This window comes from Pan paniscus, chromosome 6, assembly GCF_029289425.2.
Source record: "Pan paniscus chromosome 6, NHGRI_mPanPan1-v2.0_pri, whole genome shotgun sequence".
Taxonomy (NCBI): Eukaryota; Metazoa; Chordata; class Mammalia; order Primates; family Hominidae; genus Pan; species Pan paniscus.
In genome coordinates this window covers 15,777,961-15,802,578 of record NC_073255.2, presented here as the reverse complement: position 1 = coordinate 15,802,578, position 24,618 = coordinate 15,777,961, and the positions used below count along the sequence as shown (strand labels likewise).

At 40.5% G+C, this 24,618-nt stretch overlaps 1 protein-coding gene across 13 annotated transcripts in view; it reads right to left on the bottom strand.

Annotated features, from left to right (window-relative positions):
* PHF14 (PHD finger protein 14) overlaps positions 1–24,618 on the bottom strand; it is a 230,174-nt gene that overhangs the window by 195,407 nt on the left and 10,149 nt on the right. For 6 of the 13 annotated variants that reach the window (XM_055115707.1, XM_055115708.1, XM_055115710.2 and 3 more), the window contains exons 1-4: positions 17,713–17,756; positions 16,694–16,761; positions 3,566–3,688; positions 703–813 (exon numbers count right to left, since the gene is read on the bottom strand). In XM_055115707.1, the coding sequence (XP_054971682.1) occupies positions 703–813; positions 3,566–3,688; positions 16,694–16,761; positions 17,713–17,741 (331 nt within the window). In that variant the 5' untranslated portion in view covers positions 17,742–17,756. Of the gene's footprint in view, positions 1–702; positions 814–1,319; positions 2,341–3,565; positions 3,689–16,693; positions 16,762–17,712; positions 17,757–24,618 lie in introns of those variants that run through there. The other 7 variants (XM_008978686.6, XM_008978687.6, XM_003824996.7 and 4 more) reach the window with 5 other exon arrangements.

Genomic DNA, 24,618 nt, shown 5'->3' with positions numbered 1-24,618 from the left:
TTTTGTTTCTCAGATTCCTTCAATTGAAACTGTATATATACATAAGGTACACTGAACAGAAAATACAAAGGAAAATCATACTTTTCTGTTTTCCAGTTTAGTACAATGTGAATATACGACCTTTAAAAAAAGTTTTTAAAATTACTAAATATAGTGAGCAAGCATGCATGACTTATACTTCAGAGACATCTGAAAGGCCCAATCCACAAGGTCCAGCACCCACTATAATTTGAAGTGCAACTCTTACTCTGGTCAATTTTATTCTAGTAAAAGAGCTAATACACAAAAAAAGCAAAACTCCCCTAAGAGATTGTCAAGTGATCTGAAAAAAGAAGAACCCTGCTCAGGGACTATTAATGGTCCACACACCTCTCAGGATACTTTTCTACTTCGGGATATCTTTCAGTTTTTTCCTCTATAATATAAGCATAAATATATTTTAAGGTGTAAAACAGAGAAATCCTTTTGCATCTTTGGAAAAAGTCCTTCCCCTGACTGCTAATTATCTCTGAGGAAAACAGAAGCAATTATAGGTCTAGTGACAGGATCTAAAGGCAAAATGGGAAATCAAATGGACAAAATAAATGAAGTTTACGTGCTTTCACTTAAAATTGGCATTTTAATCAAAACCGATTTAAAAAGTCTAAAAATAAGCCTAACTCCAGAAAGCTGGGAAAGGGGAAGAGAGAAGGAAATATTTACCTGAGGCATCTCCAACTTTAAAATCACTGTCATCTGAACTATCATAATCAAGAGCTTCCAGCAGAGAAGCTGCCAAAGGCTTCACCTGCCTCCTCTTGGAGCTGCGATCCACTGTGAAGAGAAAAAAATTACATTGTCATTCATAATCACACCAAACACAGGGGAGAGTTGTGGTGCTAAGAGAACATAAAGATGACCTCGCACAAGGAATTTTTGTCTGAGTTCTCAGCAAAAGGGGTCAGGAGAAGGTTGGGGTGCAGAAGCGGGGTGGGGAGGGCTGGACAGCTCCACGGGCAGTTTCAAAGGCAGCTCCAGCCCTGATGCTGCCAACGCCAACTCAGACCAGCTAAAATCGAAGCTGACCCTCTTGCTCATCTTTTCGAGATGTTTCTGCACCTGCCTCGTAATCCCCCACTTAGACATCGTAACAGTCAATAAAAACGGCAAAAATCAGGGAATAAAACAAGCGGGCTTCATTCCCGCGGACCACGGAGGGCGAGGGTCCACCAATCCAGCTTTCCCGCAGGACTCTCCCACCCCTGCCCTGCTCCCACCGGCCCTGACTTCTAGAATAGCTGAAATGGACCTCTCGCCGCAGAGGCCTCGGATACACTTACTAAGGAATCCGTGAGGTGGTCGTTTGGAGAAGACTTAGGGAGAGGCTGCAGGAGCCCAGGCAGCGCCGAGGTCGGGGACTGGGGCCGCGAAGACAAGTCCGAAAGATGCTATTTAAAACCGGCGCGCAGCCAACCGGACAGGGGCGCTCCCAAGAGTAGCCCCGCGGTCCCCTAACCCCCCGCCCCCCCGGCCTCGCCTGGCCCTGGCCGCTCGAGCCCCTTCCCACAGCGCTCCCTGGCCGGAGAAGACCTCCGGCCCAGGCAGCGCAGTCAACCCGGCGGCCCCGGGGAGTTAATTTCTCCCGTTAAAACTAGAAGAAAAAAAAATCAAAGAAAGAAAAACTTTATTAGCCTGGACCAGAAGCAACGAAAGACCAGAAATTGCACAGCGCGAGGGCGGCTGCCTCAGACAATAGGGAAAGCAGCGACCCGGATACAGCTCTGAAAAGAAGGAAGTGAAAACACGAGGCTGAGCGCAGCCCTGAGAGCAGCAGGAATTGAGGGCGCATGCGCAGGACTCGCCCCCGCGCACCCTTCCGGAGCAGGAGCCGAACAGAGCCGAGTGAAAGCCCAGGGAGCCGCGCGGAGGCGAGCGGAGCCGAGTAGTGCCAAGGCGGAGCAGAGATCCCCGCCAAACCCTGCGCAATTCCGCCCATAAACCCCAAAGGCTCCGCCCTCTCCGCGCCTAATTCACCTCCTGAGTCCAAATCCCTGGGAGGCCAGTTTTTGTTTCTGATCTGTTTTTTAAGGATTTACTGAGTAAACGTTCCACAAAGGGATGTTTGCTACCTTAAGCCACTACCAATATTTAAATGATATTGTCACCGGTAGAGGGTCGTGACTGCAAGTTGTCCAGGTTCTCGGCGTTTTTAACAAAGCATTGGACAAAACGCCCAGCAAAGCAAAGAAAGAATGAAGCAACAAAACAAAAGCAGGGACTTATTGAAAATTAAAGCATGCTCTGTACGGAAGCGACCTGAGCAGCGGCTCAAGGGCCCGGATACAGAATCTTGAGTCCAAATACCCTCTAGAAGCTTCCTATTGGCCACCTAATGCTCACCTCATGTAAATGAAGTAACGCGCAATCAGTCTGATTGGTTGCAGAAAGCAGCCAACCAGAGGCTGAAGTGAAGTTACAAAGGTCATGCTCCTGTGCAAACATTGGTGCAAAAAGCAATCAATCAGAGGCTAGGGTGAAGTTACAAAGTGATATACTTCTATGCAAAGGAAGATTTCCCCTGCAATCAGTTTGATTTCTTGCAGATGGTGAAGTTACAAAGTGATACTTCTATGCAAAGGAAGACTCGCCTGCAATCAGTCTGATTTGCTGCCGACAGCCAATTTCCCATCTGCCCTGCAGAAAAAGTGGGGGTTTGCAAAGGGAGTAGCCTCTGGTCCTTTTGTTACTTAGGCATGGAAAGTTAGGGGTTTCCTTTCAATTTAGTTCTAGGATGTCGGAGTGACACATCCTTAGGTTCCCTGCCTCCACACCCTATTCTCCTGCCTCACTCTCACCCAAACTATCATTGCCATGTGACCTCTCAAACTTTTCTATTGTGCTATAGAAACTTCTATTCCAAAATGTATAACCTACTTAGTAAACATTTTTCCTTTTCAATGACCATTCTTTTTACCTCCTCATCTGAAATAGAAACAGTTACCCTGCAGCCCTCTCAAATGAAAACCACTCATCCTTCCATACTTCATTTTCTCAAGGTGCAAAAGTGGCACCCCATCCTTAATACTCCTCATTGCCTTTCAGATATTTATTCTTCCAGTTAAAATCCTAGGAACTTGGTTATTTTAAAAACTCCACTCTGGGAATTTCACTTCCATTCTACTTTAAACACCAACCATATCATGGACTGATAGTTTTACCTATGAAATTATAAATCCAAATATTCCACTGTTTGACAATAGCCTTTTAGATTTATTTGGAGCAATTATGCTGAATTATCTAAAAGAGAAATTCAAAATCTGGCATTCGTGTTTATGTAAAACTAATTTCTAGAAGGAGATTTTCAGAATCAAAATGTATTAATTCATTTACTTTAATAAATAACACCTAGTTGCTCTAGAAAAACTGTACTGCCAGGTGCGGTGGCTCACGCCTGTAATCCCAACACTTTGGGAGGCTGAGGCGGGTGGATCACTTGAGGTTGGGAGTTCGAGACCAGCCTGCCCAACATGATGAAACCCCGTGTCTACTAAAAATACAAAAATTAGCTGGGCGTGGTGGCACATACCTGTAATTCCAGCTACTTGGGAGGCTGAGGCAGGACAATCACTTGAACCTGGGAGGCAGAGGTTGCAGTGAGCAGAGATCACACCACTGCATTCCAGCCTGGGTGACAAGAGTGAAACTCCGTCTCAAAAAAAAAAAAAAAAAAAAAGTCTGTACTAATATATATACCACCAAGAGTGGATAAGAATTCTTTCTAGTTTTCCAAACCTGTGGCCATTGGATATCAGCAATCATTTTTTTTTAACTTTTAATTTTGAAGTAATTTCAGATTTACCAAAAAGTGCAATAATAATACTGAGTTTTTGTACATCCTTCACCTAGCTACCACTAATATCAGTATCTTATATAACCATAATACATTTATCAAAACTAAGAAACTAACATGAGTACAGTTTTGTTGACTAAACACTTTATTTATATTTCACTAATTTTCCTACTGATGTCCTTTTTTCTGTTCCAAGATCCAATCCAGAAGACAATATTGCATTTAGGTTATTAATCTTTTGCCATTCATGTATTGAAAGAAAGTAAGAGAAGGAAAGAAGGAGAAAAGGAGGGAAGGAAGAGAGGGAGGGAAAAAGGAAGAAGAAAAGTAGAGTAAAAAGAAAGGAAAAAAATTACCTAATTCCTTTTTTTGACCTGCATTCAATAAACATGGAAAGAACTGCTGGTTGTTTCCCAATACCCATTATCTCCTTTTTCTTCAAAAATTGAAGCTCCAAATTTTAACTGGGCATAAGTTTTCAAAGAATAAAGACATAATATACCAACTTTCTTGATGTTGCTTGGAGTTATGCAGTTAAGTTCTGGCCAATTGCATGTCAGCAGAAACAGTACGTGCAACTTCCAGGAAATGACATTAAATGAAGGGGCTTGAACTTTTCCCTCCCTTTTGTGAATGCTTGTTATTTCTTTTTCTTGCCTAATTGCTCTGCCTAGAACCTGCAGAACATTGTTGAATAAATGTGGTGAGGGAAAGACTTCTTTGTCTTGTTTCTGACTTTAGGAAGAAAACTTTCAGTCTTCCACTTAGTCTTATGTTATCTATAGTTTTTCAAAGATGCCCTTTTTCAGGTGGAGGAACTTTCCTGTTCCTAGTTTGCCAACTGTTTTTATCATGAAAGAGCTTCGAATTTTATTAAATACTCTTTCTCTGTCTATTGAGATGATCATGTGATTTTTGTACTTTATTTTTTCAATATGGTATATTATTATATTGCTTGATTTTTATTTGTTTAATCAACCTTGCATTTCTAGTATAAATTCTACTTAGTCATGTTGTATAAATCTTTTTATAGATGCTAGATTCAGTTTGCTAGTATTTTGTTGATTTTTGCACCCATATTTATAAAGGAAATTACATTTTGATGTCATATAAAGAATTTGTCTTTATTGGTTGTAAACTGGCTATAATAGCATCTCCAATAATATTCTGCTGAACATCTTTAAGGCATACGTGATCAATTACTCTTGGCATTCTTAACTCAGAATTTTTTGGGGGAGCTGTAGGGGGATGGAGTATTGCTTTGTTGCCCCGGCTGGAGTGTGTAGTGGCAGCAATCTCAGCTCACTGCAACCTCCGCCTCCCAGGTTCAAGTGATTCTCCTGCCTCAGCCTCCCTGGTAACTGGGATTACAGATGCCTGCTACCATCCCTGGCTAAGTTTTATAATTTTAGTAGAGACAGGGTTTCACCATGTTGGCCAGGCTGGCCTTCAACTCCTGACCTCAACTGATCGCCCACCTCAGCCTCTCAAAGTACTGGGATTACAAGTGTGAGCCACCGCACCCAGCCTTAACTCAGAAAATTTTGAGTCTCCTAATGCTCTGCCATCTTCTTGGTAGAATATTTATGTTATGTAATCCATCATGTTTCTCTTTTATTCTAGTTGCCAGGTATTCAAATTCAAGATATTTATGCATGACTACACAAAGAAGAAGAAGAATTATATAATAATTATTATTTCCAAAAAACAGCAACCACAAACTGCCTCAATGTAGGATTTTGCCAAATAATATTCTTAATGTCCACAATTCTGTCTAATTAAGCAAACTGAATATGACTGCACAAGCATCAGTAATAATTATGAAAAGCAGAGATCTATATTCAGAAATGGTCTTTCAAACTACTCCAACAAAAGATAGTAAAATAAACAGCTTGTTGTGGACACCTACTATAAGAAAAAGAAACAAATATGTATACAAAAGACAGCAAACTTAAGAGTCTGGAGATCCGAATTTGGGTCTAGGCTTTGCCACTGAATTTGTGTTACCTTAAAAAAAGTCAACATTGAGCCTCTGATTCATCACCCAGAATCTGGAAATAATATTAATAACCTGTCTGTTACTTAAAGTTTTGAGAAGCAGATAACAGTGTACCCTATTTCCAAAATTACTCTAAGAAAAAAGTCTTTTCAATCCAAGAAATTAGAGGACATGCAATGAAAAAATTATGTAAGAGAAAAAGAAAATAACAGTTAGAATTAATTGTGAATAATTGTCAACACTGAGATTGTGGGATTTAATACAGTTTTATTAAGCAAGGATATGCAAACTAGAGGGGTTATAATTCTAAATTATGGTAACCAAATCCAAGATGTAGGGGGTAAAGAGATGAAGTGCTTAGGGAAAGTAAAATAAGATAAATGAAGAAAAAAATGAATTGTCTTATTTTGTTGAGAGAGAAACTGCAGATTCTGATTAATTTTTTAAGAAACCAAGAAAGTAAAATTAGTTTGCTGTAAATCTAAGGATAATAGTGCTGGTTCACAACTAATTAAACTAATTGAACATGTGAATTACCTCACTACCCTCCCCAAAATACACAGAAATCACAGAAGAAATATACAAATAGAAATAAATCCATAAAATCATAGCATTGCTATAAACCTGAGAGTAATGTCACCAGCAGACTTTTGAGGGCTATGGAGGAATTCTGACAGTTCTGGAAGTAGGTCCACATTGCCAACAAAATCCAACAGACTAAGGAGCTAATAAATTCATCCAGGTGATGAATCATCAAAGAGAAGAATCACTAAAGTGAGTTTTTCCAATACATTCTCTGCATAACGCTTAGGTAAGAGACAATGAGGGTTGTGAGAAGGGCTGAGACTTGGACAATAGACTGGATAATTCATTAGAAGGAAAAGAGCTACATAGTAATTCTGTTGTCAGAGGAGCTGAAAATAGCATTTCTCTCCTGAATAAAACTTCAAATACAGCTCTACTAAGGGGGAAGTCTAACTTCAGAGATTACCAGAATGGAAAACAGGTTTATAGGAAGGAGACTGATAGTAACCTCACTGACTTTCAGTTGTCTTAATAGCTGAAATAGGAAGATCCAGCATAGAAACTACTCATAAATCATAAAGAAGAGCCTACTCACATGTAACCTCCCTATACCACCAACTTCCTCAACCCTACAAACAAACACACAACCATCAGAACCAGTATGCCTATAATGAAAACTTGCATTTATTCTCTGCCAGGTGAACAGGGCTTCTTATTTGGACAAAGTACATCAATTCTGGCCACCAACACTACGTATTATATACTATGAACATAAATATATATAGACAACCAAGAATCATTAAATATTTAAATAAAACTAACAACATTGGAGAAACCAAATTTTTAAAAACTTTAAACAATTACTTAAGTCAGATGTATTAGGTATCCCATGGGCATCTTGATATGTAGAAAATGTAAGGGAGGCAGAGGCCATGTTCGTGTAGCTGTAACAGCAGAAAAGAAGCTCAATCATCTATAAGAATAGAATCCATATTCACTAGCTTAATTCAAAGGTATAAGGGCAAGATGGAGGAGCAGTTGTGGAGAGGGTTAGCAGCAACAGCTGCACTAGTTTTCTGACCTCTAGATCATAGCTACAGTTATATGATCTTGAAACTGAAAATTTCCTTGAATCTCTGACTTTTACTCCTTCAGTCTTTTAAATGATTTTATACATACCAAAATATTTTTCTACATGAAATATATGTAGTGTTTTCTATTTGCTATACTAATTTTGTCTGATACAATAGTTGGTATATAAAGATGTTCGAAAAATAAAGAAATAAAACTTCAACACTGGGAATTTGATATTTATTATTTGACCCAGTTTGGATTTAAAGGCAATGATATCTTGATTACCAGTGGAAAATAAGATATTGGTAGTCCAAGACATGCAGTGGTAATACATTTACTTAAATTATCATATGTCATCACCTGAAATAAGGTGCCTGTTGAACACAAGATCTGTTAGCAATTGTTTGTTATGATAGAATACTAAAATGGAAATAAGCAACAAATGGACTGGGGTGGGCTGAGGTGGCAGTTCTGACAGCCTTTGAAAAATTAGAGAACAATGATGACAAGCCCAGGGTTTTAACTTTTTTAAAAAATTTCTAAACGTGACATGGGACCTCGCTACGTTGCCAAGGCTGGGCTTGAACTCCTGAGCTCAACTGATCCTCCTGCCTCAGCCTCTCAAAGTGCTGGGGGTACAGGTGTGAGTGACTACATCCAGCTGACGTTAACTGCTTGACTCAAAACTTGTTCCAACACACAGAGAGCTTCTGTGATTTCTTATCTTTGTCATTATTGATGGGCCAGATAATTCTTTGGCCCTGTGGCAAAAGGCTGAGGATGGCTGTCCTATGCATTGTAGGATATCTCAGTACCTCTGGACTCTATCCACTAGATGCCACTAACAGCTCTCCCTAACCCAAATTGTGACAACCCAAAATGGACATACATTGCCAAATATCCATTGGGCAGCCAAATCACTACCAACAGCAGTGGCACCACCATCACTCAGCCCTCCAATGAAAACTACTACTCTAAATTAATTTCATCCCATGTCATCATAGGACTGATATCATTAACAATCGATAAATCTGAATACACAAGTTGCAGGTTTTAGGCAGCTTTGTAAGAATTTAGGGCATTTATTGGGATAGAATGGTACCTTGAGAATTGAAAACCAAGCCTCAAAATCTCAGAGCATCATTTTCTTAGTAGAATTAGACCCTTCTTTCTTGGTGAAGCTACCTGCCTTGTTGAAGACACTGTAATGAATGGACTCAACTGAGTTCATTACTTTGCAAAGGGATGCTGATTCTCCTCATGCCCATCTCTCTCACTGCATCCCTATAAATGGAATCAGATCCCAGTATGTTCCAAGGGGCAAGGACAAATTCTGACCCTGAAGGAGACAGTGTTTTCATCTATATTAGGAAGAGTTAACTTATGTTTGGTGGTAGTGGTTTTATTGCTATTGTTATTGTGGGGAGGTTTATGGAGAGAAGGGTGTATCTGGCTGCTGAGTAGACAAAGCATAAAATTGGGCTAGATATTGTCCACTAGCAGGTGACTTTCATTCTCACCTCTTCCTCTGTATTACAGATCATGTTAGAATAAAAACTACGTTTCTCAGACTCACTTAAAACTAGGATTATAGATATGATTTAGATTCCACCAATTAGATGGGCTTTCAAGGTTTTGATGGTGGTGGGAGGCAGACAGGTTCCTACGCAGGAAAGGGTAGGTCCCCAGTGAGGACCAACCTTCAAGCCAGGGATGGCCTGAAGCCTGTGGGCCAGGCTACCAGTTCTGGGTAGAGTCCATGACCAGGAGTGAGAAGTTCTTTGATGCCTTTCGGCCAATCAGATGGTGATTTTTCTGGGCCCACCCATAGACCAATCAGCATGCACTTTCTACATTCTGAGCCCATAAAAACCTCAGACTCAGCCAGACTCAGACACATTTCAGGACTACCTGCCTGAGGATGGGAGCTAGGTATTTTGGGTCTCCTCTTCACTGAGAGCTGTTCTGTCTCTCAATAAAGCTCTTTGGGGGGCAGTTCCAAGATGGCCCAATAGAAACAGCTCCGGTCTACAGCTCCCTGCAAGATCGATGCAGAAGATGGGTGATTTCTGCATTTCCAACTGAGGTACCTGGTTCATCCCATTGGAACTGGTTGGACAGTGGGTGCAGCCCATGGAGGACAAGCCAAAGCAGGGTGGGGTGTCACCTCACCCGGAAAGCTCAAGGGGTCAGAGGATTTCCCTTTTCTAAACAAGGGAAGCTGTGAATGACTGTACCTGGAGGAACTGTACACTCCTGCCCAAATACTGCACTTTTCCCACAGTCTTCACAGCAGGCAGACCAGGAGATTCCCTCCCGTGCCTGGCTTGGCGAGGCCAACACACATGGAGCCTTGCTCGTTGCTAGTGCAGCAGTCTGAGATCAACCTGGGACGCTGGAGCATGGTGGGGGGAAGGGAGTCCACCATTGCTGAGACTTGAGTAGGCAGTTCTATGCTCACAGTGTAAACAAAAAGGCAGGGAGGCTCGAACTAGGCAGAGCCCACCACAGCTCAACAATGCCTACTACCTCTCTAGATTCCACCTCTTAGGGCAGGGCATATCTGAACAAAAGGCAGCAGCAGACAACTTCTACAGACTTAAACATCCTGCCTGACAGCTCTGAAGAGAGCAGTGGTTCTCCCAGCATGGTGTTTGAGATCCATTAACAGACAGACGGCCTCCTCAAGTGGGTCCCTGACCCCCCAGTAGCCTGACTGGGAGACATCTCCCAGTAGGGGCCGATAGACACCTCATACAGGTGGGTGCCCCTCTGGGACAAAGCTTCTAGAGGAAGGATCAGTCAGCAATATTTGCTGTTCTGCAGCCTCCGCTGGTGATACCCAGGCAAACAAGGTCTGGAGAGGACCTCCAGCAAACTCCAGCAGACCTGCAGCTGAGGGATCTGTCTGTTAGAAGGTAAAATAAGAACAGAAAGGAATAGCATCAACATCAACAAAAAGGACATCCACACCAAAACCACATCCGTAGGTCACCAACATCAAAGACAAAGGAAGATAAAACCACTAAGATGAGGAGAAACCACAGCAAAAAGGCTGAAAATTCCAAAAGCCAGAACACCTCTTCTCCTCCAAAGGAACACAGCTCCTCTCCAGCAAGGGTATAAAACTGGATGGAGAATGAGTTTGAGAGTTGACAGAAAAAGGCTTCAGAAGGTCGGTAATAACAAACTTCTCCGAGCTAAAGGAGCATGTTCTAACCCATCGCAAAGAAGGTAAAAACCTAGAAAAAAGGTTAGACGAATGGCTAACTAGAATATCCAGTGTAGAGAAGAGCTTAAATGACCTAATGGAGCTGAAAACCACAGCACAAGAACTGCGTGAAGCATACACAAGCTTCAATAACCAATTCGATCAAGCAGAAGGAAGGATATCAGCGATTGTAGATCAAATGGTTAAAATAGAGAAGACAAGATTAGAGAAAAAAGAGTGAAAAGAAATGAACAAAGCCTCCAAGAACTATGTGAAAAGACCAAATCTATGTTTGATTGGTGTATTTGAGAGTGATGGGGAGAATGGAACCAAGTTAGAAAACACTCTTCAGAATTTTATTCAGTAGATCTTCCCCAACCTAGCAAGGCAGGCCAACATTCAAATTCAGGAAATACAGAGAACACCACAAAGATAGTCCTTGAGAAGAGCAACCCCAAGACACATAATTGTCAGATTCACCAAGGTTGAAATAAAGGAAAAAAATGTTAAGGGCAGCCAGAGAGAAAGGTCTGGTTACCCACAAAGGGAAGCCCATCAGACCAAGAGTGGATCTCTCAACAGAAACACTACAAGCCAGAAGAGAGTGGGGGCCAATAGTCAACATTCTTAAAGAAAAGAATTTTCAACCCAGATTTTCATATCCAGCCAAACTAAGCTTCATAAATGAAGGAGAAATAAAATTATTTACAGACAAGCAAATGCTGAGAGATTTTGTCACCACCAGGCCTGCATTACCAGAGCTCCTGAAGGAAGCACTAAACATGGAAAGGAATAACTGATACAAGCCACTGCAAAAACATGCCAAATGGTAAACACCATCGACAGTATGAAGAAACTGCATCAACTAACAGGTGAAATAAGCAGCTAGCATCATAATGACAGGATCACATTCACACATAACAATATTAGCCAACATGTAAATGGGCTAAATGCCCCAATTAAAAAACACAGACTGGAAAATTGGATAAAGAGTCAAGACCTATCAGTGTGCTGTATTCAGGAGACCCATCTCATTTGCAAAGACACACATAGGCTCAAAATAAAGGGATGGAGGAAGATCTACCAAGCAAATGGAAAGAAAAAAAAAAGCAGGGGTTGCAATCCTTGTCTCTGATAATACAGACTTTAAACCAACAAAGATCAAAAGAGACAAAGGCCATTACATAACGGTAAAGGGATCAATTCAACAAGAAGAGCTAACTATCCTAAATATATATGCACACAATACAGGAGCACCCAGATTCATAAAGCAAGTCCTTAGAGACCTACAAAGAGACTTAGAGTCCTACACAATAATAATGCAAGACTTTAACACCGCACTGTCAATATTAAACAGATCAAGGAGACAGAAAATTAACAAGGATAACCAGGACTTGGACTCAGCTCTGGACCAAGCAAACCTAAAACACATCTACAGAACTCTCCACCCCAAATCAACAGAATATACATTCTTCTCAGCACCACATTGCACTTATTGTAAATTGACCACATAATTGCAAGTAAAACACTCCTCAGCAAATGTGAAAGAATAGAAATCACAACAAACTGTCTCTCAGACCACACTGCAATCAAATTAGAGCTCAAGATTAAGAAATTCACTCAAAACAACTACATGGAGACTGAACAACTTGCTCCTGAATGACTACTGGGTAAAGAACAAAATGAAGGCAGAAATAAAGATGTTCTTTGAAACCAATAAGAACAAAGACACAATGTACCAGAATCTCTGGGACACATTTAAAGCAGTGTGTAGAGGGAAATTTGTAACCCTAAATGCCCACAAGAGAAAGCAGAAAAGATCTAATATCGACACCCTAACATCACAATTAAAAGAACTAGAGAAGCAAGAGCAAACAAACTCAAAAGCTAGCAGAAGACAAGAAATAACTAAGATCAGAGCAGAACTGAAGGAGATAGAGACACAAAAAACTCTTCAAGAAAAAAATCAATGAATCCAGGAGCTGGTTTTTTTTTAAAAGATCAACAAAATAGATAGACTGCTAGCAAGATTACTAAAGAAGAAAAGAGGGAAGAATCAAATAGATGCAATAAAAAATTATAAAGGGGATATCACCAATGATCCCACAGAAATATAAACTACCATCAGAGAATACTACAAACACCTCTGTGCAAATAAACTAGAAAATCTAGAAGAAATGGATAAATTCCTGGACACATACCCCTCCCAAGACTAAACCAGGAAGAAGTTGAATCTCTGAATAGACCAATAACAGGTTCTGAAATTGACACAATAATTAATAAACTACCAACCAAAAAAAAGTCCAGGACCAGACAGATTCACAGCCAAATTCTACCAGAGGTACAAAGAGGAGCTGGTACCATTCCTTCTGAAACTATTCCAATCAATAGAAAAAGAGGGAATCCTCCCTAACTCATCTTATCAGGCCAGCATCATCCTGATACCAAAGCCTGGCAGAGATACAACAAAAAGAATTTCAGGCCAATATCCCCAATGAACATTGATGCAAAAATCCTCAATAATATACCGGCAAACTGAATCCAGCAGCACATTGAAAAGCTTATCCACCATGATCAAGTTGGCTTCATCCCTGGGATGCAAGGCTGGTTCAACATACACAAATCAATAAACATAATCCATCACATAAACAGAACCAATGACAAAAACCACATGATTATCTCAATACATGCAGAAAAGGCTGACAAAATTCAACAGCCTTTCATGCTAAAAATTCTCAGTAAACTAGGTATTGATGGAACATATCTCAAAATAATAAAAGCCATTTATGACAAACTCACACCCAATATCATACTGAATAGGCAAAAACTGGAAGCATTCCCTTTGAAAAGCTGCACAAGACAAGAATGCCCTCTCTCACCTCTCCTATTCAACATAGTATTGAAAGTTCTGGCCAGGGCAATCAGGCAAGAGAAAGCAATAAAAGTTATTCAATTAGGAAAAGAGGAAGTCAAATTGTCCCTGTTTGCAGATGACATGATTGTATATTTAGAAAACCCCATCGTCTCAGCCCAAAATCTCCTTTTGGGCTGAAGTTTGCTGACAAGCAACTTCAGCAAAGTCTCAGGATACAAAATCAAGGTGCAAAAATGACAAGCATTCCTATACACCAAGAACAGAAAAACAGAGATCCAAATCACAAGTGAACTCCCATTCACAATTACTACAAAGAGAATAAAATACCTAGGAATGCAACTTACAAGGGATGTGAAGGACCTCTTCATGGAGAACTACAAACCACTGCTCAACAAAATAAAAGAGGACACAAACAAATGGAAGAACATTCCATGCTCATGGATAGGAAGAATCAATATTGTGAAAATGGCCATACTGCCCAAAGTAATTTATAGATTCAATGCTATCCCCATAAAGCTACCAATGATTTTTTTCACAGAATTGGAAAAAGCTACTTTAAATTTCATATGGAACCAAAAAGAGCCCGCATAGCCAAGACAATCCTAAGCAAAAAGAACAAACATGGAGGCATACCTGACTTCAGACTATACCACAAGCCTACAGTAACCAAAACAGCTTGGTACTGGTACCAAAACAGATAAATAGACCAATGGAACAGAACAGAAGCCTCAGAAATAACACCATGCATCTACAACCATCTGATCTTTGACAAACCTGACAAAAACAAGCAATGGGAAAAGGATTCCCTATTTAATAAATGTTGCTGGGAAAACTGGCTAGCCATATGTAGAAAGCTGATACTGGACCCTGTCCTTACACTTACACAAAAATTAACTCAAGATGGATTAAAGACTTAAATGTAACACCTAAAACCATAAAAACCTTAGAAGAAAACATGGGCAATACCATTCAGGACCCAGGCATGGGCAAAGACTTCATGACTAAAACACCAAAAGCAATGGCAACAAAAGCCAAAATTGACAAATGGGATATAATTAAACTGAAGAACTTCTGCACAGAAAAAGAAACTATCATCAGAGTAAACAGGCAATCTACAAAATGGGAGAAAATTTTTCAATCTTTCCATCTGACAATGGGCAAATATCCAGAATCTACAAAGGACTTAAATTTACAAGAAAAAAAAACCCATCAAAAAGTGGGCAAAGGATATGAACAGACACTTCTCAAAAGAAGACATTTATGCAGCCAACAGACACATGAAAAAATGCTCATCATCACTGGTCATCAGAGAAATGAAAATCAAAACCACAAGGAGATACAACCTCATGCCAGTTACAATGGCAATCATTAAAAAAGTCAGGAAACAACAGATGCTGGAGAGGATGTGGAGAAATAGGAACGCTTTTATACTGTTGGTGAGACTGTAAACTAGTTCAACCATTGTGGAAGACAGTGTGGCGATTCTTCAAGGATCTAGAACTAGAAATACCATTTGACACAGCAATCCCATTACTGGGTATATACCCAAAGGATTATAAATCATTCTATAAAGACACATGCACATGTGTGTTTATTGCAGCACTATTCACAATAGCAAAGACTTGGAGCCAACCCAAATGTCCATCAATAATAGACTGGATAAAGAAAATGTGGCACATATACACCGTGGAATACTATGCAGTCATAAAAAAGGATGAGTTCATGTCCTTTGCAGGGACATGGATGAAGTTGGAACCATCATTCTCAGCAAACTATCACAAGGACAGAAAACCAAACACCACCTGTTCTCAGTCATAAGTGGAAGTTGAACAAGGAGAACACATGGACACAGGATGGGGAACATCTCACACTGAGGCCTGTAGGGGGGTGGGGTGCTGGGGAAGGGATAGTGTTGGGAGAAATACCTAATGTAAATGACGAGTTGATGAGTGCAGCAAACCAACATGGCACATGTATACCTATGTAACAAACCTGCACATTGTGTACATGTACCCTAGAACTTTAAGTATAATAATAATTTTTTAAAAATCCACTTGTAACTACTGCTTGTTGGAGTATATTCAGGGCAACTTGAATCTGTGCTCCTGCATTGCAATCTGCAAGCTTGGCCCAGATAAACTTTCTATGTATATTAAAAAATAAAAATTAAAAAAATAAATAAAGCTATTCTCTGCCTTGCTCACCCTCCAGTTGTCCACATAACCTCATTCTTCCTGGATGTGGGACAAGAACTCAGGACTCACTGAATGGCTGAAACACCACTTTCCTGGCTGGCTCGCTGTGCCATGGATGGCAGGAATGAGAGATCTGTAATATCCCCTCCCCAACTCTTGGGGCTCTGCCATTGCTGGCATCTCCAAGTTTTGGGGCACCATCGCGTTCCCCTCATCCAGATGCCGGTACCCACAGCATAAACCACTTGCAGTACGCCTGGGCCAGCTACAGCCTCGCAGAGAGCCGGTGCCTGTGCTGGCACCTGGAACTGCCCACCCCACATGCAGCAGTTGGTGTGCCTGGCTATGCGCAGTGGCCAGACCCCACACTCACTCACTTACATACCTCTCACCACTCTGCTTGGCTCATCCTCAGTGGGCATGGGATCTGAGCCAGTAGCATGAGCTGAGTGCAGCCTGCCAGGCTGAATGGGCAGAATGAGCCCAGCAGGCATGAACAAAACTCAAGCAGAGTTGCATCGCTGCTGGCCATAGAGGTTTCCAGCTGGTGAGGCAACACACAAGGGATCCTGTGATATTTAGAAAATAGGAGGGAGGTAATGCAAACTTTCTGCAGGTGTAGATGTGGACAAACAAACTCCAATAGGCATGAGTTCCAATATGGAATGACTAGCTGACTTGTTCCAGTGTCTAGATATGAGTGTTGTGGCTGTTAGGTGGTTATGGTTTGGGCAGCCACAAAAACATTAACAGCATCAGCTTTCTGACATCTGGATTGCAAATACAGTTGTGTAGCCTCAGAGCCAAAATTCAGGAAGCAGCTCCCTAACTTCTTCTCCAGGTTAGATATTGAGTTTATATCTAACTCCATCTACTAAATTTTTTCTGCTCAAAAAAAGCATGGTTTTGGTTTCTACTATACTGTACTTTGACTGATATGCATTTTAAAAAGACTCCTACATCATCCAGAGGAATTCCTTCTTACCTTGCAGAGCTAACCTGGCAATCCACAAGTATGGCAGTAACCCTGGGCAACATAGTGAGACCCCATCTCTACAAAAAAAGAAAAAAAAATCAGTTAGCAGGGCATGGTGATGCTCACCTGAAGTCCCAGCTACTAGGGAGACTGAGGTGAGAAGGTCACTTGAGCCCAGGTGTTTGAGGCCACAGTGAGATGCAATGGTACCACTGTACTCCAGCCTGGGTGACAAAATGAGACCCTGTCTCTAGAAAATAAAATAAAACTACAGAAGTAAGCAGTTGGCCAAACAGCTATCATTTATGATCACTTAAAGAGATCATAAATCCTTTGTTATGGAGAATGGCTCATTTTATCTTGCTGTAGTTCATATTTTCAGAGATATCCAAGAGAAAACAGTATTGATAAAGCAAGAAAACATTGTGCTGAAATTTCTGAACTTCAGGAAAATCGTAAGTACTCCCAGAAAGAAAAGTCAGGATATTTACAAAGGAATAGGAATCAGAATTCTCAACTACAATTCTGGATGGCTGGCAACTTCTAAAATCATTTCAATATTTTCTAATAAAGAGTTCATTGATAATCTGTTTTCAAATTATGTTAAAATACAGACTACAGAATTTTCTTCAATATTTAGGTAGCATGGATTGACTTTGGTATTACATGAGTAAAAACTTTCCACATATTTAGCAAATGGATAATATTAAAAATTGTTTTAAGTTAATTAATTTTTATAGATAATATGTATACATGGTATAAAATGTTTAAATGCACAAGAGTACCATGAAAGTGAAATTTCCATTCTTCCTTTGTGCCCTAGCCAGTCAGTCATCTCTCTAGACATAGCAACAAGATGAGCTTTTTTTTTTTTAAAGTGATTGGCTCAGGGCTGAGTTTTTATAACAGCTTTATTGAGATATAATTCACATACCATAAAATTTACCCTTTCATGGTTTACAATTCAGTGATTTTTAGTATATAAAAAATGTACAACCATCACCACTATCTAATTCCAGAACACTTACATCAACCTCAAAAGAAACCCCATATCCATTCGCAGTTACTCCTCATTTCCCCTACACGTAGACCTTGATAATCACTAATCTATGTTCTGTCTTGAGGAATTTTCGTATTGTAGATATTTCATTTAAATGGAATAAAAAATAAGTGGTCTTATGCGTCTGGTTTCTTTCACTTAGCGTAATGTTTCCATGGCTCATCCATGTTGTAATACAACTTGTTTTTAAATAAACACAATACTGTGAGATGCCATCAGTATTTGTTCTGCATGGAGAAAAGACAAAAGTGGGAAGTGAGTACTTCAATTTTTGCTACAATAGCAGTTTATTAGACAGATCTCTTAGACAAGCTGAGGTATTTACTCATGTTTCAGTGCATATGAATGGCAGGCTTTGGAGACGTTTTTCACAAGGGGCAAGTCCCAAGAAAGCAAAACAGATGGGCAAAGACAGCATCAGTAGAGCAACGTCGTAAAGCATACAATATTATATATTAGACAGACAAATAAGGTTAGTTAGGAACAGGAGGTTTCATGTCATCAACTGAAAAGGTGGAGAAGCTTTCAAACAAACAAAAATGCACAGTGATACCTTCTGCTCTTTTAAATCAATCAGATCTCTAAGTGACAAATCATAAGCAAACTCCTTAACATTGTCCTAAATCTATACAACAGTTTTTAGAAATTTATTGGAAAATATAACAGAAAAAAATGAAAAACAAATAAGTAAATGTATAGATCAAATAATCATCATGAAGTAAACACCCTTATAAACACCATCCACATCAACACCAAAGAAGCCTCTCTTGAGCCCCTCTTGCTTACCTAAGGGGAGGCATTATCTTGAATCTAAGCCTATTTTCAAATTTGCGCCCAACAACATGTTCATTTATTTCTGAGACCTTCCCAGATGCATGTTAACATTTATATTTCTACCAACTCATGTTTAGGTATCTGTTAACAGCAGCAAATCACTTCTGATACCGAAATCTACATTTGTTTTCTAGGACTGCTGTAAAAATCATTACAAACTGGGTGGCTTAAAACAACAGGAATTTATTTTCCCAGTTTTGGAAGTCAGAAATCTGAAACAAAGGCGTGAACAGGACCACACTCCCTCCAAAGGCTCGAGGGGAATTCTTCTTTCTATCTTCCAGTTCCTAGTGGCTTCTGGTGTTCCTGGGCTTGTGGTAGCATAACTCCAGTCTCGGCCTCTGTCTTCACTTGGCTTTCTCTGTGTGTGTCTGTGTCTGTGTGTCCCTCCCTCTTCTTATAAGGATACCAAGTCATTTGATTCAGGGCCCACCCCAATCCAGTATGAACTCACCGGATTAATTACGTATGCAAAGACCCTATTTCCAAATAAGTTCACATTCTGAGGTTCTAGGTGTTCATGAATTTTGGAAGGACACTATTCAACTCATTACACTTTCCCAATGTCTTTGAACAAAAAACCATGGTCTGAACCATTTGAATAACCTAGCCTGTCAATTCTGAAAGTGAAAGTCCGTGCACAGTTTTAAAATCAAGTAATTTTTTAAAATCTTCCTCAAATTAAATCTTTTAATTTAAAAGTAAACTTTACTGTCAAAAATGCAAACTTAGGGAGGGCAGAAAGATCCCACACAGAGCTGCCACTTCACACCTAGAGGGTTGCACGGCAGCCAGCAGCTGGGCCGAGGCGCTCCCCACTTCCCAGATGGAAAATCAAGTAATTTTAACTCACAGTATTTCATAGGGCCTCACATTTTGAGAGATCTGATATTTATTTGATAAAACTGCTGCAACTAATCTGGTTGAGATTAAAGAAAGCATAGTTTGTCTATTCTTGTCAAGTTTTGTTATGACCTTTGTAATGTGAATTTGGAAAGTTACTTTTTCAATGTTTTGAGATAGATTTAATAGCATAGGAATTATCTATACCTTGAAGATACAGCATTTTGCTTATGAAACCATTTTGACAAATACTCTTAAACATTATTTGAGTGTTCTCAATTTCTTCCATTATTGATTTAATTTATTTAACCTCACCATGGGCCAACTATGTTTATGTGTATCTTCTTATAAAAGTGTTATTTTATAAAAATGTCATTAGATGCATCATAACTTTTAAAAATTTCTTCTGTGCCTTTTATTATACCACCCTTAGTTTTTTTTTAATAGATGAATTAGACTCATTTACTTATTTATTTGTTTGTTTTTTTAAGACAGGGTCTTGCTATGTTGCCCAGGCTGGATTCGAATTCCTGGGCTTAGGCAACCCTTCCACCTCAGCCTCCTCAGTAACTGGGCTACAGGCATGTGCCACCATGCCCAGACACTCAGTTTTTATTAAGATTTATCTGTAGCTTTATTTTTTATTACCTTTACCTTATTGTAACTTGTCTTCCTTAGCCTTAATTGAATGACTATTTGCTGTCACAGAACATTTTAGTGCCATTACTTTTGCACCAACCTAATAAAATTAAGACACCCCTGAAAATTGGGATGGGGACATATGAGTAGATTCTGATGAAGGCGATAATTTTGAGGCTGAAATTCTGGGCAAGTTGTCAGTCTACCCCTGCCTGAAGAACTGTAATAGCCTCCCCTGAGGTAGTTGCTTTACAAGGGACTACTGTTCCTTCTGACAATCTACCTTTACCACCTCTCATTGCTTCTAAATCTGTAATCAGACTCAGGTGAAAGTAGACTCCAATGTGTGAGACACAAACTTAGGACGAACAATACACACCAAAAGAACTGGCTGATTTTGTCAATTTTCACAGATACTGGTGAAACTGTATAGGGATGGATCTTAAGAATGTGATATCAGCTGGGCGCAGTGGCTCACGCCTGTAATCCCAGCACTTTGGGAGGCCGAGGTGGGCGGATCACGAGGTCAGGAGATCGAGACCATCCTGGCTAACATGGTGAAACCCCGTCTCTACTAAAAATACAAAAAATTAGCCAGGCGAGGTGGCAGGCACCTGTAATCCCAGCTACTCAGGAGGCTGAGGCACCCGGGAGGTGGAGCTTGCAGTCAGCCGAGATCGTGCCACTGCACTCCAGCCTGGGTGACAGAGCGAGACCCTGTCTCAAAAAAAAAAAAAAAAAAAAAAGAGTGTGGTATCAGGGTGGAGGGAATATAAACTTGCATTAAACTCAGTTTATTAACATGGCTTCACTAGCAGAGATTCCAGATTTAGTGTGTTTATCTGAGGGGTTGGGAGTGACTCTAACAGTTTATTTGTTGATTAACTAAAACCTGGGCTAAAAGGTAGCCTACACTTAAAGGAGTCAAACTGCCAAAACTTTCCTGGTGCCACAGAAAGGATGGTATCAAATGACTCAGGAATATTACCTAGAATCTACAAGGAACTCAACAACTCAACAACAAAAGAAATAAACAGTCCCATTAAAAAGTGGGCAATAGGCCAGGTACGGTGGCTCATGCCTATAATCCCAGCACTTTGGGAGGCCAAGGCAGGCGAATCAAAAGGTCAGGAGATTGAGACCATCCTGGCTAACACAGTGAAACCCCGTCTCTACTAAAAATACAAAAAAATTAGCCAGGCATGGTGGCGGGCGCCTGTAGTCCCAGATACTCGGGAGGCTACTCAGGAGGCAGGAGAATGGCATGAACCCGGGAGGTGGAGCTTGCAGTAAGCAGAGATCACACTACTGCATTCCAGCCTGGGCGACAGAGCGAGATTCTGTCTCAAAAAAAAAAAAAAAACAGTGGGCAATAAACATGAACAGACATGTTTCAAAAGAAGACATACAAATGGCTAACAAGCATAGGAAAAAATACTCAACACCACTGATCATCAAAGAAATGCAAATTAAAACCACAATGAGATATCATCTTATACCAGTCAGAATGGCTATTACTAGAAAGTAAAAAAATAACATACATTGGCAAAGAGGAGAAAAGGGAACACTTATACACTGTTAGTGGGTATATAAATCAGTATAACCTCTATGGAAAACAGTATGGAGATTTCTCAAAGAACTAAACATAGAATTACAATTCAATCTAGTAGTCTCACTATGGGGTATTTACTGAAAGGAAGAGAAATCATTACATGAAAATGATACCTGCAGCCAGGCATGGTGGCTCATGAGAGGCCAAGGCAGGCAATCACCTGAGGTCAGGAGTTTGAGACCAACCTGGCCAATATAGTGAAACCCCTTCTGTACTAAAAATACAAAAATTAGCCAGGCATGGTGGCAGGTGCCTGTAATCCCAGCTCCTCAGGAGGCTGAGGCAGGAGAATCACTGGAACCCAAGAGGTGGAGCTTGCAGTGAGCTGAGATTGTGCTATTGCACTCCAGCCTGGGAGATGAGAGTGAAACTCTGTCTCAAAAGGAAAAAAAAAGATACCTGCACTTACATGTTTATTGCAGCACTATTTATAATAGCAAAGATATGGAATCAACCTAAGTGTCCATCAAAAGATACTTGGATAAAGAAAATGTGAGATTATATATATATATATGTATATCTCCATGGAATTCCACTCAGCCCTAAAAAAAATGAGCACAGGTATTAATATTTTGCAGCAACATGGATGGAACTAGAGGCCACTGTCTCAAGTAAATAACTCAGAAACAGAAAGCCAAATATCACATGCTTTCACTTATAAGTGCGAGCTAAATAAGTGTATACATGGACATGGAGAGTGAAATAATAGACTCTGGAGACTCAGAAGGATGGGAAGGTAAAGTTGGGGGGGGCATGAAGGTTAAAAAATTACCTATTGAGTACAATGTTCACTATTTGGGTGATGGGTACACTAGAAGCCCAAACTTTGCTATTACATAACAAAACTGTACTTGTACCCCTTCAATCTTCAAGAACAAACAAAGCAACCAAAAGACTCAGGAACATTAGAATGATAAAGTGGATTTATCATGTAAGACATGTAAGATTTGCTTGCCCATTCACTGAATATTTCCCCTGTGAGGGTCCAGAGGGCACTCAAAGTTTTAAGAAATATGATTTGTGAGAGAAGCCCTGGACTAGGCTCTCTGAATTCAGTGGAGGAGTCACTCCTGTTGATGAGATCAGATGGTGGTAGGGACCATGTGGTGACACATAAATTATTAAATACAAGGTAGGCATGGTTATTGTATTAGGCCACAGAGCCAAAGCAGTAACAAGAATAGTAGCTGCAAAATGTACAGCATTGGCTAGTTGATTGTGGAGTTTCTAGAACCAAAATAGACGGTAAACCTACTAAAATCTTCATGTATAAGCAGAAAGTTTTAGGACTGGAAGACTGAAAGGATTAATGCTGCCATCATGAATTTAAAAGACACAGGGTAGCAATTCTTAGGTCGACCACATTTAACTTTCTTACTGGGGCTGTGAAAAAGAAACATGGATCTTGGAGAATGACAGTGAATTACTGTAAACTTAATCAGGTGACAATTTTCATTGCAGCTGCAATTCTTTTTTTTTTAATTTTGAGACAGCATCTCGCTCTGTCATCCAGACTGGAGTGCAATGGTGCAATCTCAGCTCACTGCAACCTCCACCTCCCAGGTTCAAGCAATTCTCCTGCCTCAGCTTCCCAAGTAACTGGGATTACAGGCACCTGCCACCAAGCCCAGCTAATTTTTGTATTTTTAATGGAGACGCGGTTTCACCGTCTTGGTCAGGCTGGTCTCAAACTCCTGACTTCAGGTGATCTACCCGCCTTGGCCTCCCAAAATGTTGGGATTACAGGCATGAGCCACTGCACCCAGCCCTGCAGCTGCAATTCTAGATGTGGTTTCGTTGCTGGAGAAAATCAACACATACCCTGGCTTCTGGTGTTTAATAATTGCACTGGCAAAGGCTTTTATCTATAGCTGTCATTAAGGACCATCAAAAGTAGTTTGCTTTCTGTTAGTTAGTAACACACCTTGACTGTCTAGCCTCAGGACTATGCCAGTCAGGCTCTTTTGCAGAGCCTTCACTGTGTCTTTATTCCACAGAAAATCATGCTGGCCAGTTACATGGATGATGTCATTAATATGGTTTGGCTGTGTCTCCACCCAAATCTCATCTTGAATTTCCACATGTTGTGGAAGGGACCCGGTGGAAGGTAATTGAACCATGGGGGCAGGTCTTTCCCATGGTGTTCTCATGATAGTAAATAAGTCTTACGATATCTGATGGTTTTATACGAGGGAGTTTCCCTGCACAAGTTCTCTCTCTCTGCCTGCTGCCATCCATGTAAGACATGACTTGCTCCTCCTTGCCTTCCACCATGATTGTGAGGCCTCCCCAGCCATCTGGAACTGTAAGTCCATTAAACCTCTTTGTTTTGTAAATTGCCCACTCTTGGGTATGCCTTTATGATGTTAATTGGACCTAGTAAGAAGGAAGTTAACAACTACTCTAGACATGTTGGTAAGATATATGTAGGACAGGTGGTGGGAAGCAAATCTGACAAATAATCAGGTTTCTGCCATCTCAGTGAAATGTCTAGGGTCCCATTGGTCTGATGAGGGAGAAGAAAAGGAAACATCAGTTAAGGCTGGTCCTTGGAGAAGCAGCCTGCCTGAAAAATCACAGCTACAGGCAAAAATAGAGCAGCCTGAGGAAAACTCAGAATGCACCTGCACAGATAAGCAGGCAAGGCAGATGAGTTCCAACACAGAGGCCTTTTGTTCTTTGTGTGATTAGCAGGTTCCCAGGAAAAGCTTCCTCCCCTTCTCAGGCATATACACCATGGGCTCCAATGGGAACTTGCACAGGGATCGGGGGCACTTACCTAAAACAAACCAGCAGTTATACAAACAAGTGAAGTAGCACTTTGTGCTTGCCTAGAGTCATATGCACAACTATATAGATGAGGAGGAGTTGTGCAGGTAGCTTTTCAGACAAGAGAAGTTACTCAGACAGCTACAGAGAGAAGAGGAGTTTCTTTTAAAAGCTTTT